The 13223-nt window shown below is 57.9% G+C and overlaps 2 protein-coding genes across 6 annotated transcripts; one reads left to right on the forward strand and one right to left on the reverse strand.

Annotated features, from left to right (window-relative positions):
- Positions 1-745: 745 nt before the first annotated feature.
- CRYAB (crystallin alpha B) lies at positions 746-9845 on the reverse strand. Of its 5 annotated transcripts, XM_019490078.2 has the most exons (4): positions 9488-9568; positions 5673-5808; positions 2120-2242; positions 746-1093 (listed from the first exon to the last, which is right to left on the reverse strand). In XM_019490078.2, the coding sequence occupies exons 1-4, from the start codon at positions 9490-9492 to the stop codon at positions 890-892; spliced, it is 468 nt and encodes a 155-aa protein (XP_019345623.1). In that variant the 5' UTR covers positions 9493-9568; the 3' UTR covers positions 746-889. The 5 variants fall into 5 exon arrangements, with proteins under 5 accessions (XP_019345623.1, XP_019345624.1, XP_019345626.1 ...); XM_019490079.2 differs by lacking the exons at positions 5673-5808; positions 9488-9568 and adding an exon at positions 9797-9845; XM_019490081.2 differs by lacking the exon at positions 5673-5808 and having other exon boundaries at positions 9488-9572.
- On the forward strand, positions 9242-11721 carry HSPB2 (heat shock protein family B (small) member 2). Its single transcript, XM_006271348.4, has 2 exons — positions 9242-9551; positions 10787-11721. Exons 1-2 carry the CDS (start codon positions 9284-9286, stop codon positions 11236-11238), a joined length of 720 nt encoding a protein of 239 aa, XP_006271410.4. The 5' UTR covers positions 9242-9283; the 3' UTR covers positions 11239-11721.
- Positions 11722-13223: the final 1502 nt, after the last annotated feature.

Below are 13223 nucleotides of genomic sequence, written 5' to 3' on the forward strand. Positions count from 1 at the left end.
AATCTGTAGGGACAGTGTCACCGGTGCCACTATTGGCCATGGAGGCGGCAGACACCATGAACTGGGGAAGCTACTTAGTCCCCCAAAGGAAGCTGTGCTGCTGGTTCCTGGTCCCTGCCCTGAGTAAAGGGACGACTCCCTTTCCATCCCAGCAAGTTCAGCGTGGGCTGGCCTAGAGTGGTGGGAGGTGATGCCGTTGTGTATTGTGCAAAGCTGTGTCTAGCCCTCCCACCTTTGGGCCATTCATGTTCATGAACATCCAATGCAGTGTCATGGAGTTTCCAGCTCTCCTGGTTTATTGTGCAGGGACCAAACCCTACAGTCGTTACTCAGTCAAAACTCCCAGAGAAGTCGAGTGTGCAGCAGACACTGAGTACAGTAGATTCAGGCTTTGACCCCGCGGTCCACAAAGGCTTTCTAGAGCTGGCTCAGTTATGGAAAGAAACAGCATGGACTATGGGTAGTTGGGGTACATTGGTGTGTTTCTCCCTACCAACTAGACACTAATAATATCTCAGATTATCACCTCTGGAGCAGAGACCATCATCCTGTTTTGTCTTTATATATCACCCTGCTCCCTGGGGTCCTCAGCCATGGTGGGGGCCCCTAGATACTACAGTACACATAACTATAACAGATATTTTGCTGTGACCAGAGCCTTTCCTCTACTAACATAGCAGTGGCACTACGTTCCCAGATCCTTCACCGAGTCCCAAATATTCAAAGGCCAAACCACAAGGTGCTTATTCATGTTTTATTTGTTAGTAAATAGGCTCCTTTTGCTTTGCTCAGCATAAATAAATAGGTGTGGCTATTCAGGACAGCATACACTGCTCGCATGCAACGGAGAGGTTTTCCCGAATGGGCAGGGCTGGTTTTCAATGGCTGCTCACTTCCTCTGGACTCCCGAAGTGGGAGACTTGTCCTCACGGATGATGGGAATGGTACGTTCAGGAAGGTCGGTTGGTCTCCGTGGTCCATTCACTGTCAGGACACCATCCAGGGACAGGGAGGAGGTGATGGAGTCAGGATCCACATCAGAGGGGACCCTGTATTTCCTGCTGAACTCCCTGGCGATGTAGCCGTGCTCATCCTGCCCGAAAAGGGAGGGAGAAAGACAGCACTGGTTAGCTGGAATCGAGTCAGCCTGTCTGGGCAGCATTGCCTCCGGGCTGAGGCCACACTTTGGAGGCACCAGCCCAAAAGGAGCATTTCAACCAGGGGGCAGCTCAACCAGATGCTGTGAGCTCAGACTGCCTTGCTGAGGCCACGCTTCCACTGCCAGCTGGCTTAATGAAAACCCTGTGAACTGCTGGTGTGAGGTGAGGGGAACCAGGTTCATTGGCCATCACTTTAATTATTACGTGTTGTGCTGCTGTCCCCTGCGGTGCTTATGGCTTCTGCCACTGTAGCTGCGTTGGGCAAAGGGGTCTGATCCCTGGCAGACATAGGTAGAGAAGCCTCTAGTCTAGACAGGTACACTGGCTGGACTGTGCTGATACCACTCTAGCATGGCTCACTCATGGCTGGGGGCTTTTCTGGGGCTGAGCATGCCCGCTCCACCTTGTACCCGTGCTTGCAGCATGTTGCAAGCACAGTGTGCTGGGCTTCCTATACCAGTAAAGCTCTCAGCATAGACACAGCCTACACCTTCGCCCACCTCCTAGCTGCCCCAGCGGTCTCTAGGACCAAGCTGTAATGGGATCTGCACTCAAGTAACAGCAGGATCGGACCCTTAGAGTTTTACCATACTTCTGCTCTAGATGAAGATATTCAGATGGCAGCAGACTGGGACTAGGGCTTGCTTGATCATTTGGTTTAATTATTAAAGGTCATTGTTCGCTTATTCTCTGTTACACAGCTCACCGGTCTCTGTGCTGGGCTCCCTCCCCTCCTCCCTCCATTCCTGGAAGGAAGAACTCATTTTAAGGTGGACTTTGCCCAGTTCAATTCGCCCTGAATGCAAGATGCAGCAATAACCTCCTCCCTGGGTGTCTTTTGCTGAGGGTGAAACAGCACCTCCTGGGATAGCCATTGCAGCAGATTAGAAAGTGATCTGGCAACCTCGTGGCATCTTTGGTGGGCACAGCTCAACCCGGACCCGCATGAGCAGACGTACCTGGCGCTCCTCATGTTTCCCGTGGATCTCAATCATGTCCCCCTGAACCTTGATTTGCAGCTCCTCAGGGGAGAAATGCTTCACATCGAGGTTTACGGAAAACTTGTCCTTATCCAGTCGCATCTGCAAAACAGGGGGCGGGTTAGAGACGGACGACTTGAGAGCAGCCTGCCATGTGCATCCTCCTCCTTCAAGCCCGTGGAAAAGCTCCCCTAATCTGAATCATCCTACCTCAGCCAGGCCCCAAACATGTTACCCCTCAAGGGCTGACCTGGAGGCAGCAGTGCTATACTTGACCCCCCTTGCTCCTTGCTTCATCCCATATCTTAGGCTGCTAGGTTCTTCCTCTTTTTCTAGTTTCTTGTGCTCACTGCAATACCTGAGCAGCTCTACGCTCATGTCTGAACAGGGGCAGAATAAAGCTTGTCCCTGGGAGCGGTGTAACTGAGGGGGCACGTGGGCAACCAAGGCAGCAGCTTGCACTGTGCCAGGTGTTGTGGCTGCCCTGGCCAGGGAGCTGCCCTGTCACACTTCTGATCTCCTGGTCATTAAGCCCACTGTCACCTTGAACTCTTTTTAACCTGCCTGTGTACAGGAATGGAGCTGGTCTGTGGTTTTCCCTCCCTTGCAATCTCTGAGTCCCGCTGCCCCGCCCTTCATATTTTTACTGGTACCCATGGGTTGCAACCCAAAAGTGGGTCACAAGAATATATGAAAGGGTTGTGAACCAGCTTTAAAAATGAATTCTCCTGAAAAGCATGGGAAACTGTGGGTTTTCTCTTGCAGGCTGGCAGAGCTCCAGCCTCCCCCATGCCCCAGCCTCACCCCCTGCGGGCAGCGGGTCGGGGGTGAGTTTAAATACTTAAACTATTTACTGGGTCGGGACAGGCCATCGATGGTTACAAACGGGTCCTGGTACAAAAAAGGTTGAGAACCGCTGGTCTAGAGAAACCCGCCAGGCACAGCCCCTTTCACGCCTCCCCCTGCGCAGTCCTGACTCACAGGATGTGTCACCAGTGAACTACTCATCTCCCTTTTCCAGATCACCGGTAAATTCGCCCCGTGGCATCGCTCCTGGCATGAAACCAGTTGCTCTACAGGCAGCCCTGTCACCTGGGCTTGCATCTCCCACTTTACCCATGGTAGGGAATGCTGTTTTGTCTCAGCTTCGCAGGGGCTGGAGGGATGCTTGCTCGGCTTCACTCTTGGAACCGAACCACCGAGCCCGGCCGTCCTCCTCCCTCCTGCCTGCTTCATTTTTGTTTTCCCTTTCCCAGCAGGTGGATGTGCCTCCTGCTCCATCGGCACGTGTTCAGGCTCTAGGCTCACTCTGAGCCAAGCTATTTGCTCCCTTTGGAGTCCTGTGGCTTTCTCAGGCTTTGGATTTCTCTTTGTAACGGTCAGTGTTTGAACAAGACCCCCCTTGAAAACCTGGTCCCTCCGTGTCTGAGTTTTGGGACATGCAGAAGGTGGTCCAGCTCCATCAGAGCCGCTGCGTCACACCTCCACCTTCTTTCACTTGGAGAAATCCCAGGGGTTACCTGCAACCAGGGGCCCGATGCACTGGGCACTCCCTTTTTCCATGGACCAGCCCCAGAAAGAAGCAGCAGCTTTTAAGCCAGCAATGTGCTGTTTCATGTGGTATTGCAAGAGGGCATCGTCCCCTTCAGATCATGCTAGGTAGGTTTGTCACCAGCTTTTCAAATGATCCCACTATCTTTCCTCCTCCGCACCCTGGAGTTGCTGCCAAAGCCACACAGGGCTCTGCTGTCTCCGTTACCCCCTAACGCCAGCAGAGCCACCCCTGCCTCCCCGGTCTGAGAAGAATCAGGCCTGCTGTTTACCAGCTTTCCAGGGTGTCGCAGCCAAGGTCCTGTGATCCCAGCAGCTGCTTTTACCTCCCACTCCACAAGGCAGGACCTGGCGCGATAAATGGGACCTTTTCATGGACGGGCACATTGAGAGGAATTTCAACCCAGCTGACAGGAGGCATATGCCGCTCTTGGCAGCATCATCCGGGGGCTCGGGGATGCTGGAGAGCAAGGGGGAATTGTCTGGGAAGACGAGATCAAGGGGGAAGAGGAGCCCTGGGCTGAGCGGCAGGTTGGAGAAGGAACTTCCCCATCCCTAGGTTACAAATAACGCAGCCAGCGTCTCTGCATAACTGGCACTGATGTCTCGCTGGAGAGGCTTTGGCAGGAGTCCCATGCTCTTCTGAGCTGAGCTGGGAGGAGGAAGCTGCCAGCGACCGGTGGGAACCAAGGAGCTGCTTCCTCATTGTCCTGTGGCCCTTTGGCATCAGGACGCTGCCACAAAGGAGCTGGCATCAGCTGCCCCCTTCCCACTGCACGCTATCCCCCTGGTAGGAGCCCCACACCTCCCTGGTGCCAGCCCTGTGAGCAGGGGGTGTTGGTCGCTGGGGACGGTCTCACCTGCCCCTTACAGGGCTCTGAAGGAAGGGGCACGAGCCTCAGCTGTGCCAGGCAGGGCGGCACGGAGCAAGGAAGCTGCCCACTGCCTCCCCGTGTGAACCAGACTGTGTAGGAAGCAAAGGGGCAGGGAGGGGGACTCAACGGCTGGCACATCCTTGGAGCAGGGCAGGCACCTGCTCAATAAGCCTCTCGCTCCGACTCGTCCAGCCCCAAAGCCCATCCCTGCTCCCTGGCGCAGATCTTCTGAGAACATCTGCCCTAGCAGTGACTTGAGGCTGGATGGCAGGTGCATTTTTGCACCGGGGGATGTGATGCCCAACAGGAGGACCTCACTTTGAGTCCCCCCCAGGATCCGTGTGATTGCTTGGCACCAGCGGGGCATTAGGAGCAGCCTCCCGGCCTCTGAGACATGTTGCAGGCCCCTGCTGTGGGCTCCGGGGTCCTGCTGACTTTCCGAGAGGCCGGGGAGAGTTGACCTTCCTCGGTGTCCTTCCAGGAGCAGTCAGCCCAGTCAAGGGCAGGGCAGGGGCAGTGGCAGACTGGTTCCTGCCCCCGTTCCAGGGGTGGCAGGAAGGTGATGGTCCAGGACCAGGGAAAGAGTTGCACAAGGGGTTTTCCTTTGGCCTTTAGTCTACAAAATCCATGTGGATGAGGGGTCCACGCATAAACACAGCACCGCTACCCTCCCACCTGCTGCATGTCCGAAAGGGTCTCTAGGTCTTCTGGGGTCCTTCCTTCCTCTGGGAGCAAGTTTGGTCTAGCAGCTAGGAGAAGGGACCGCAACTCCCACATTCCCTGCTGCTTGCCCCTTGAACCCACGGCTACAGTACCAATTGCCAACATCCACAAGGGAATGGAATGCTTAATTACCATTAATTAGCATCTTATAAGATGACTGTTCCCTGCCCCGCGCACCGCAGCTGGAACCCAGAGGTCTGCACAGCTGCTCCTGCCTGATGTGGAGGATCAGCCCTGGTGCCTCCAGCTTGCCCTCTCCCCATTGCCCCCCAAATCACTCCCTGGAAACAGCTCCTGACTCTGCAATGAGTCCCGCCGTCCCAGGCTCCCCCAGGTGCAGAGCCAGCAGCAGACCACAAAGCGCGGCAAGAGAGAAGCGTTACCTCGGAGAACCCTGTCTCCAGCCAGCTGGGCATCCGCAGGAAGGGGGACCTCAGCAGGAAGGGGCTGATGCTGGAGGAGGTGGGGAACAGCTCAGACTCGAGGAGGTGCTCCCCGAAGCTCTGGTCGAAGATGCGGCTGGGGGTGAACAAGGACATGAAGGGTCTGCGCAGCAAGGGGTGGTGAATGGAGACATCCATTTGCCTTGGCTGGGGGAAGCGGGAGTGCGACTGCAGCTGAGTTGTGCTGGGACCGGTGCACGAGGGCTTTTTATAGCCCCAGCTGTCCTGGGCGCGCCTCCTGCTGAACTCTCTGGAACAATGATGTCAGGAGTTTTATCATCCTGCTCCCGTCTGCGCCATTCAGCACTGGCCGGGCCATTGTCTGGGGGATTTGGATTAAGGAGCCGAGGCGGGGGGAAAAAAGAGAACTTGGTCTCACGGGTCAGCAAGAAGCCGAGGCCGGCTGGCCAGCCTCCTGGCCCCCCCACGCCTTGTTTATCAGCAGAGCCCTCGCCAGCCCGGCCACGGCTCCAGCTGCTTCAGATGCCAGGAGGATCAGTGCAGCGCCTATCTTTGGCTCACGCAGAAGCGACAAGGGGCTGTTGTCTTTCCTGTTGGGCTTTGCAATTTGGGTCCCAGGGACACATGCAAGGCAGCTCTGCTGCTCCATGGGTGGAGGCTGGCTCACCGCGGGACTTGTCCCTCTCCAGCTACACCTGTGAGCCCTGATGCCCCCAGCCAGTGCCGGTCTGTCCCTCCTTTTGCCCCAGCTGCAGCAGGCCTGGTCCTACCCTGCCAATCGGGGGGTCCTGCCCCTCTGCAGCTTGCACGGGTCTTGTCACCTGCAGCCCGTTCCGTGTCTGTTTGCAAATCAGGATGACAAAGGGGTCAGCACCCAAATGTCCCCTGAGCACTTCCACACTTCTGCCTTGGCCCTCAACCCACACGGCTCTCTGCAGGCAGCGGCAAGCCCTGGGTAAGGGTGAGGGGAGGCGGGAGGGGAGCGGGCAGGGTGTGAGCCTTGGCAGCTGTTGCCTCTCGCTTTCCTGGGGGCAACGAGACCAGCTCAGCGTCCCCACGAGTCCGCCCAGCACCCAGCCCCCTCCCAGCACTAAAGCCTTGTCATGGGAGAGCGGCGACAAGCCAGACACAGGGAGACCTCTGTCCAGTCTGGCTGAGAGGGGGGGATAAACCTGCTGCATGAACGGACCCCTGTGTCCTTTGGGCCATTGGTGTGCACTGGGGCCTATAAGCCCCAGTCACAGCACAGCGTCCCCGTGTGCTCAGTGCTGTACAAACACTGGGCCAAGAAATGGTCCCTTCCCCAAAGAGTCAGGTAAAGCTTAGTGGTTCAAAGGAGGGGTGGAGGGGCCAGCCGGTGTTGTCTCTACTAGCATCTGCCCTGCTCCTACCTCTCTGCCATCCTCACTTTAGTGACGGCAGCTGCTTGGGAAGAATAAGGAAAGTGCAGCCCCCAGAAGAGCTCACTGCTGGGCACCGTCCAAAGCCAGCAGCGTGGACCCCAAAGAAACACGCAGGCCCAGAGCATGGGCAGGTGCCGGTCTCCTATGCAGAGTGGTGCCCTGGTCCCGCAGAGGTCCTGGAGCAGTGCAGAGGTGCCAGCATCTGGGCAGCTCTGCTGGTGCTTCCCCAGCCCGACCCGCAGCAGCCCGGGGCCCTCTCCCGCTGCCTGTGCATGCTTTTCTGTGGCTCAGTCTGAAGCCCAGAGCCTGTGTCATCAGCCCTGCCCACCCCTAGGCTGAGCCCCCGTGCACTCCTGATTGCGTTCAGAATAAGGACTGACTCAGAAGAAACACCAGGTTAAATTTAGCGCTGAGGAAGTCTGGGGACTGAGGCCGGCAGCGCAGGCAGGGGCTGGCACAGCTGCCCATCGCCTCCTGGCTCCAGCTGAGCACAACATCAGCCTCTTATTTTTTAACTTTCCAACTGTCCTGTTCCCAACTCCTCACCTGCCCATTCCTCTTCCCCTGCACTCGGTGGGGGTGGCTCGTGCGTGCCTGCCTGCCTGGCACCTGTCAGACCCAGCTGCCTCCCCCGCGGCAGAGCTGGGCACTTCCTCCTGACAGTGCCCTGCCTTTGCTCTGCACAGATGCTCTCTGGGTTGGCTGAAGCCCTCCAGAGACCCCTGAACCTCCCCCCAGCACATCCCAAGGGAAAAGCCCAGGGGTGCGCCGGGCTCGTTCTGAAGCATCTCAAGGCTGGAGTGGTTAAGTGACGCCCAGAAGCATTTGGGGACAAGGACCGTGTTTTTGTCTTGTGTTTGTACAGCATCCTGACTGGCCTGTCTAGACCCCATGTCAGTGCAAATGGCAGCATTGATACTATGCAGGGACAAGCTGGATGCTACCTAACACCCATCCAATGTGCTATACAGGGGCCATGGGGAGCGGGCAGCCCCTCCTGCATCCAGCTGTGTCCTGTCCTAGAGCTGGTGCAAACTCCATGGACTCAAGCAAGCAGCACAAACCCAGTGCTGGCAGCATGACAGCTGCATGGAGCCCCTCTGACAGCATGGGGCAGCAAGCGAGACCCTACCTCAGCTCAGTGCATTCCTGTGCCCAGGGCTATAACTCGAGGAGAGGCGCTCCCCTCCTGGCTGCAGGGCCTGCCACAGCAGCAGGTGCTGCAGGTCTCAGCCGGAGGGACGGAGGGCAGAGAGAGCTGCTGCGAGAGCTGCTCCACTCCCACCTCATGTACAGCGTGCCAGGGCACGCACTGCCCTGCACTGCGCACACGGGGAGCCTGCAGGCATGGCTGGTTTCAGGACATGGGGTTCTTGTTTGGGCACCAAACCGTTCGTCTTTTAAAAGTGGATCTAAGTCAAATGTGTACCCTGCTACTCCGGCGTGTCTGTCATAGGCATCCGACTCTGAGCCAGACCAGAGTTCATACTCAGGCTTGGCCCTTAGCTCAGCCGCACGGCACGTTTGTAGTGGAGGAAGAGGGAGAGGCATTAACACTATTTGACGGGTACGTGCAGAACTTCACAGCTCGGGGTCGGGAATCCTTGGTCCTCGGTCATGACTCTGCTACCTGGTTATCTTTTCTCCCTTGTGTTTGGAACGTAAAGGGGCCAAATAGCCAAGGGGCCTTGTGAGACCCACCAAGGGCCCGGTGCCCTGCACCACTCTGGCTCCAGCTCCTGGAACTGGGGTGGAGGCAGGAATATCTGTTGCAACCCTGCCTTGCTGCTTGTTTGCAGCTTGGAGACACTTTGAGGCCATCAGAACAAGGCAGCAATTTTGGCTTCCAGCTGTGGCCAGAGAGGCGTTTAACCCTTAGGGTACCGAACATAACCCCCCGCCAGCCTTTGCTGCTTGACTTTCCGAGCCCCCGAACCTGGGAAGTGTAGGTAGGGGCATTGTTGTAATTTGGGTGACAGAAACGCCACAGCAAACAGAGAGGAAAGGCTGTACGATGCATCTTTGGCACTGGGGTGGGATCTGGATGAGGCTACCCCAGCCTCCAGGCCCCCTCTAGCCTGCCAGCCCACGCCTGCCATAGAGGGAAGCCTAGGAACGGTGCCTACGCAAAACCTCCCTTCTCTCTGCCGGTCGCAGCAGCCGGGGCTTCCCAGAATCCCTGCAGGAATGCAGCGAGGAGCTCTCCCTCCGGCCGGCTCAGCGCCGCTCCAGGCCGCGAGTCTATTTTGGTCGTATTGGTGTCTCGCACTCCTCCCTCTGGAATTCACCCGATTAAAACCTCACCCTCCGCAGCCTTCGCTCGCAGAGGCAGCCGGCGCTCCGGCCCGCTCCCCGCTGACCATGGCTGAGCGCGCGGTGCCCCACGCTTACCCCATGAGCACCGAGTACGAGTTCGCCAACCCCAGCAAGATGTATGACCAGAACTTTGGGGAAGGTAAGGAGCAGGATGGGGGCCTTCCAGGTCCCTGCCGGCATCCCTGCCGCTCCGGTTGCTCCTGTTGGCGTGTGGAGCGCATCCCTTGGGAGGCTCCCCTCCCGCGGACACACTAAGCCCCATGCATGGCAGGCAGGAGTGGGAACAGCAGGAGCCTCTAGAATGAGGATCACTGTGTTTTGCATCTCCTGGCTCCTTGTCCCCTCCTGCTTTACCCCTTCCTCCCACACCTTCTCCCTACTCACGCCTAGGCAGCAAATGCCAAGCCAAATCCTGCCCCTGCTCCCTTGACGCATGCTCTCCAGCCATCCATAGACAGTCTGCTTGGCCCAGCAAAGTGCCAGGCACTCAGCCAAGACCTGCTGTGGCCCCCAGAGGAGCGTGTGGCTGCATGATTGCAAGGAGGGGTCCACAGGCCGTTTGGAGAACTTGGTTCCATGTCTTAACTTGTGAAGGGGTGTCTTATCGAGGGAGCCTCCACCCCTTCCTCTGCCGCACACCTTGGCACCAGGGATGCTCGCCTGCCCAGGCCAGGATGGGACAGGACAGCCCATTTTGAAATGCAGCTGGCAAGGCCTAGGTTTAGGGGCATTTGCAAAGTGCTGGCCCAGGGGACATGGCTGTGGCCTTGGGGCAGCAGGGAAAAGCTGAGCTGGGCCATTGTGCACAAAGGCAGAGCAGCAGCAGGCAGCCCTGAAAGAATGCAGGAGGCAGCAGAACCATTCAGCGCCAGCCCGGCTGGGGGGAAGGCAAAGCCCACAGGACAATGCCACCCAGGGGGATTTAGTCCTTCGTGCCAGTCTGTCTCCAGTCAGCACTTTCTATGTCTGTCCTGCCCTGGGACCGGGCTTCATGCAGCACCCACTGCCCAGCCATTCCCTCTTCAACCCGAAAGCTGGGTGCCAGCCCCTGGCTGGGGTGGGTGCCATGGGGCTATGCTCTGTCCCCATGGCACCCATGCTACCCATCAGCCCAGCCAGCTGCACCTGCAGCCAGATACAACCCCTGACTTGGCCAACATCAGCACTGGGTGGATGGCAAAGGGTTGTGCCCATGAGCGGCACTGCTGCAGTTTGGTGCACGGGAAGGCAAAGCTGTTTGCAGCCTGCACGGAGCCACGAGCTGCCTGCCATGTCCCGGGTTCTTCCCCCCCTGTCCTCCTCTCATCCTCTGTGCTCATCTTGGTCCCCTGCGAGTGCTAAGAAACCATCTTCTCCTCATTGTGTCTCTCCCAGGCTTGTCCCCATCTGAGATCTTGGCCCCCACCCTATACCATGGCTACTACATCCGGCCCCGGATCAACAAGCAGCTGGACCGGGGCATCTCGGAGATCAGCCTCAACGACCACAAGTTCCAGGTGTTCCTGGACGTCTGCCACTTCCTTCCCGACGAGCTTGCTGTCCGCACCGTGGACAACCTGCTGGAGGTGACAGGGCAGCACCCCCAGAAGGCCGACCGCCACGGCTTCATCTCCCGCGAGTTCACCCGCACCTACATCCTCCCCATGGATGTTGACCCGCTGCTGGTTAGAGCCACACTGTCCCACGACGGCATCCTCACCATAGTGGCTCCCAGGACCGGGAAGGAGGTGAAGGCCAGAGTCAAAGAGGTGCAGATAACCCGCCAGGAACAGCCCCCGGGACAGGCAGAGTCCCCAGAAGAAGGGAAGGGGAATGTCAAGCCCTGAGACATCCGGGCACTTTGCTTGAACTGGGGGTGGGGGGTGAGTGTGGTTGTGCCAGGCACTGCCGGCTTGGGGGGTGCATGCCAGAAAGGACCCCCACTCCTGAAGGCTGCTTCCTGCAAAAGGGGGTGTGCAGTGGAGCGATAGAAAGAGGGGAGAATGATACCAGGGGAGGGGGGCACTGTAAAGTCCGGCTGCTCCTAGTTCAAGCACTGCTCAAACAGATGGAGTCCAGGCTACTTTCCCTGCTTGGCCGTTCAGAAATGACCAGCATCACCTCCTGCCATCAGCTGCCCTGCTGTGTTGCTGTGGGTTGTTCACCAGCTGCTGGCTCTGCCCCAGAGGTGGCCGCATTTCAGGGGTGGGCGGTGGATCTGTAAAGCGGCGGCTGACGTTTGCAGAAGACTTTGGGGGCTGCAAGGCGCTGACGGCATGTAAACGTCCCAGCCACTCTGCTGAGAACAAGGAATAAATGTGGCTCCAGCCCCTCCTGGCTTGCTCTGCATTCCTATCGCTCGTGTTAGGGAGGTACCGCCATGACCCCTGAATGCAACAAGAAACCTGCATGGCCTGATGCTGCCCAGGAGCCCTGCTGTAGCTGTATGAGCTTCAGCGGCCTGGCCCGGTGGGTGCATCTGGCCCTCCAGCTACTTTCGGCAGCCAAGGGTTCATTGGCCATGATGCTACAGGGTGCATCCTGAGTCTGATGATGTCAGAGGGGGATTGCGTGCATCGGAGCCTGCTGCAGCTGCCGCGAGGCTGGGCGCAGGGAGCCGGCAGATGGCACGCGCCTCCCCCTCCTGCGCCAAGTACAGCAGCCGAAATGCCTTGTCATGGGCTGCACATGGGGGCCCTGGCACACCTGCATGCAGGGACAGGAGTCCTCTGGAAGGTGTCACCCAGAATCAGAGGGTCTTTTGCTTGCATCTGCATCTGCAGATGAGGCCTGATTCTCAGCTACTCTAAGGCACCTGCCCAAATGGCAGCCAATGGATCCTTGGGCCCACGTGGCAGCTGCAGAATGGGTTCCTTGCCTGTGGGGGAAACTGGCACAGGCCTGGCAGCTGGGAGAGGGGTGCACACTGAGGGCAACGCAGGCGTTGGGTTGGAGTGAACCGCTCTGCATCCCAGGGCCAGAGCAAGCTGCAGGAATCGGGGTGAGATGTAGAGCACCCGGGGGTGGGGGTGAAACCAGCTCAGCGTCCCCTGCCCCAAGTGCCAGGACAGGGGACCTGAGAAAGAGACTCCTGGCTTCTACCCACCGAGGAGCAGCCCTTCCCAGTGCGAAGTGAGGGAGGCAGCTGCTAGCCTGGGTTGAGGGGACGCTGCTAAAATACAAATCCCTATTTAAAAACTGCTCTGACCCGCGTTGCTAATAATAACCTCTAGACGCATCCGGGCTGCATTCTGCCTCTGCGAGTCCTGGCGTGCCGCACTGCAGGCTGGAAGAATGGACCGAAAGCACCAACCCCCTCTGAGCTGGCTCCCACCCCCAAAGCCCACTTGCTAGACTTCTCTAAGGGTCACACATGGGCACTAGCTGTTTGTTTCCTGCCTGTTTCTACGCACGGTCTCTCGCTACACATGTGTGCATGCATGTGCATGCACAAACATACCCTCCCCAGAACAACACCCAGCCAAACCCCCTGCTAGGTCATTTGAGTTCCCAGGTAGGCTGACGCATCCCTTTTCTCTGGGCTGTGTTTCGGGTTGGAGACTGCTCTTATTTCATCTGCCTGCTTTGTAGCGGAGCATAATGGCCTGTCACCACCACCTTAGATGAAGGGCCTTGGTTACACACATTTGCCCCAGTGGGGTCTAGTGCAGCCTGTGGCAGGAGGCTTCTCCTCATCTCAGTCCTGCCATGTTCAGTGCTAACGAGGAAAAGGGAAGGTGCCCTGCATTTCTTCATCAGGGCACTTGGGCAGGCCGACATTGGGCTGGGTTCACTAAAGGCACTAGCAGCAGGTGCACTGTGAAATGCTCCC

The sequence above is a fragment of the Alligator mississippiensis genome, chromosome 16 (assembly GCF_030867095.1).
Source record: "Alligator mississippiensis isolate rAllMis1 chromosome 16, rAllMis1, whole genome shotgun sequence".
Taxonomy (NCBI): Eukaryota; Metazoa; Chordata; order Crocodylia; family Alligatoridae; genus Alligator; species Alligator mississippiensis.

Bases quoted from the DNA above. Each gene is read 5' to 3' on its own strand.
- CRYAB (XM_006271349.4), bottom strand. From the start codon at position 5,870: ATGGATGTCTCCATTCACCACCCCTTGCTGCGCAGACCCTTCATGTCC. The intron at 2,243-5,672 runs GTAACGCTTCTC...CCTGTTTTGCAG, and splicing joins TGGAGACAGGGTTCTCCGAG to ATGCGACTGGATAAGGACAA. The intron at 1,094-2,119 runs GTACGTCTGCTC...CTTTTCGGGCAG, and splicing joins GGAAACATGAGGAGCGCCAG to GATGAGCACGGCTACATCGC.
- HSPB2 (XM_006271348.4), top strand. From the start codon at position 9,284: ATGCAGCGAGGAGCTCTCCCTCCGGCCGGCTCAGCGCCGCTCCAGGCC. The intron at 9,552-10,786 runs GTAAGGAGCAGG...TGTCTCTCCCAG, and splicing joins TGACCAGAACTTTGGGGAAG to GCTTGTCCCCATCTGAGATC.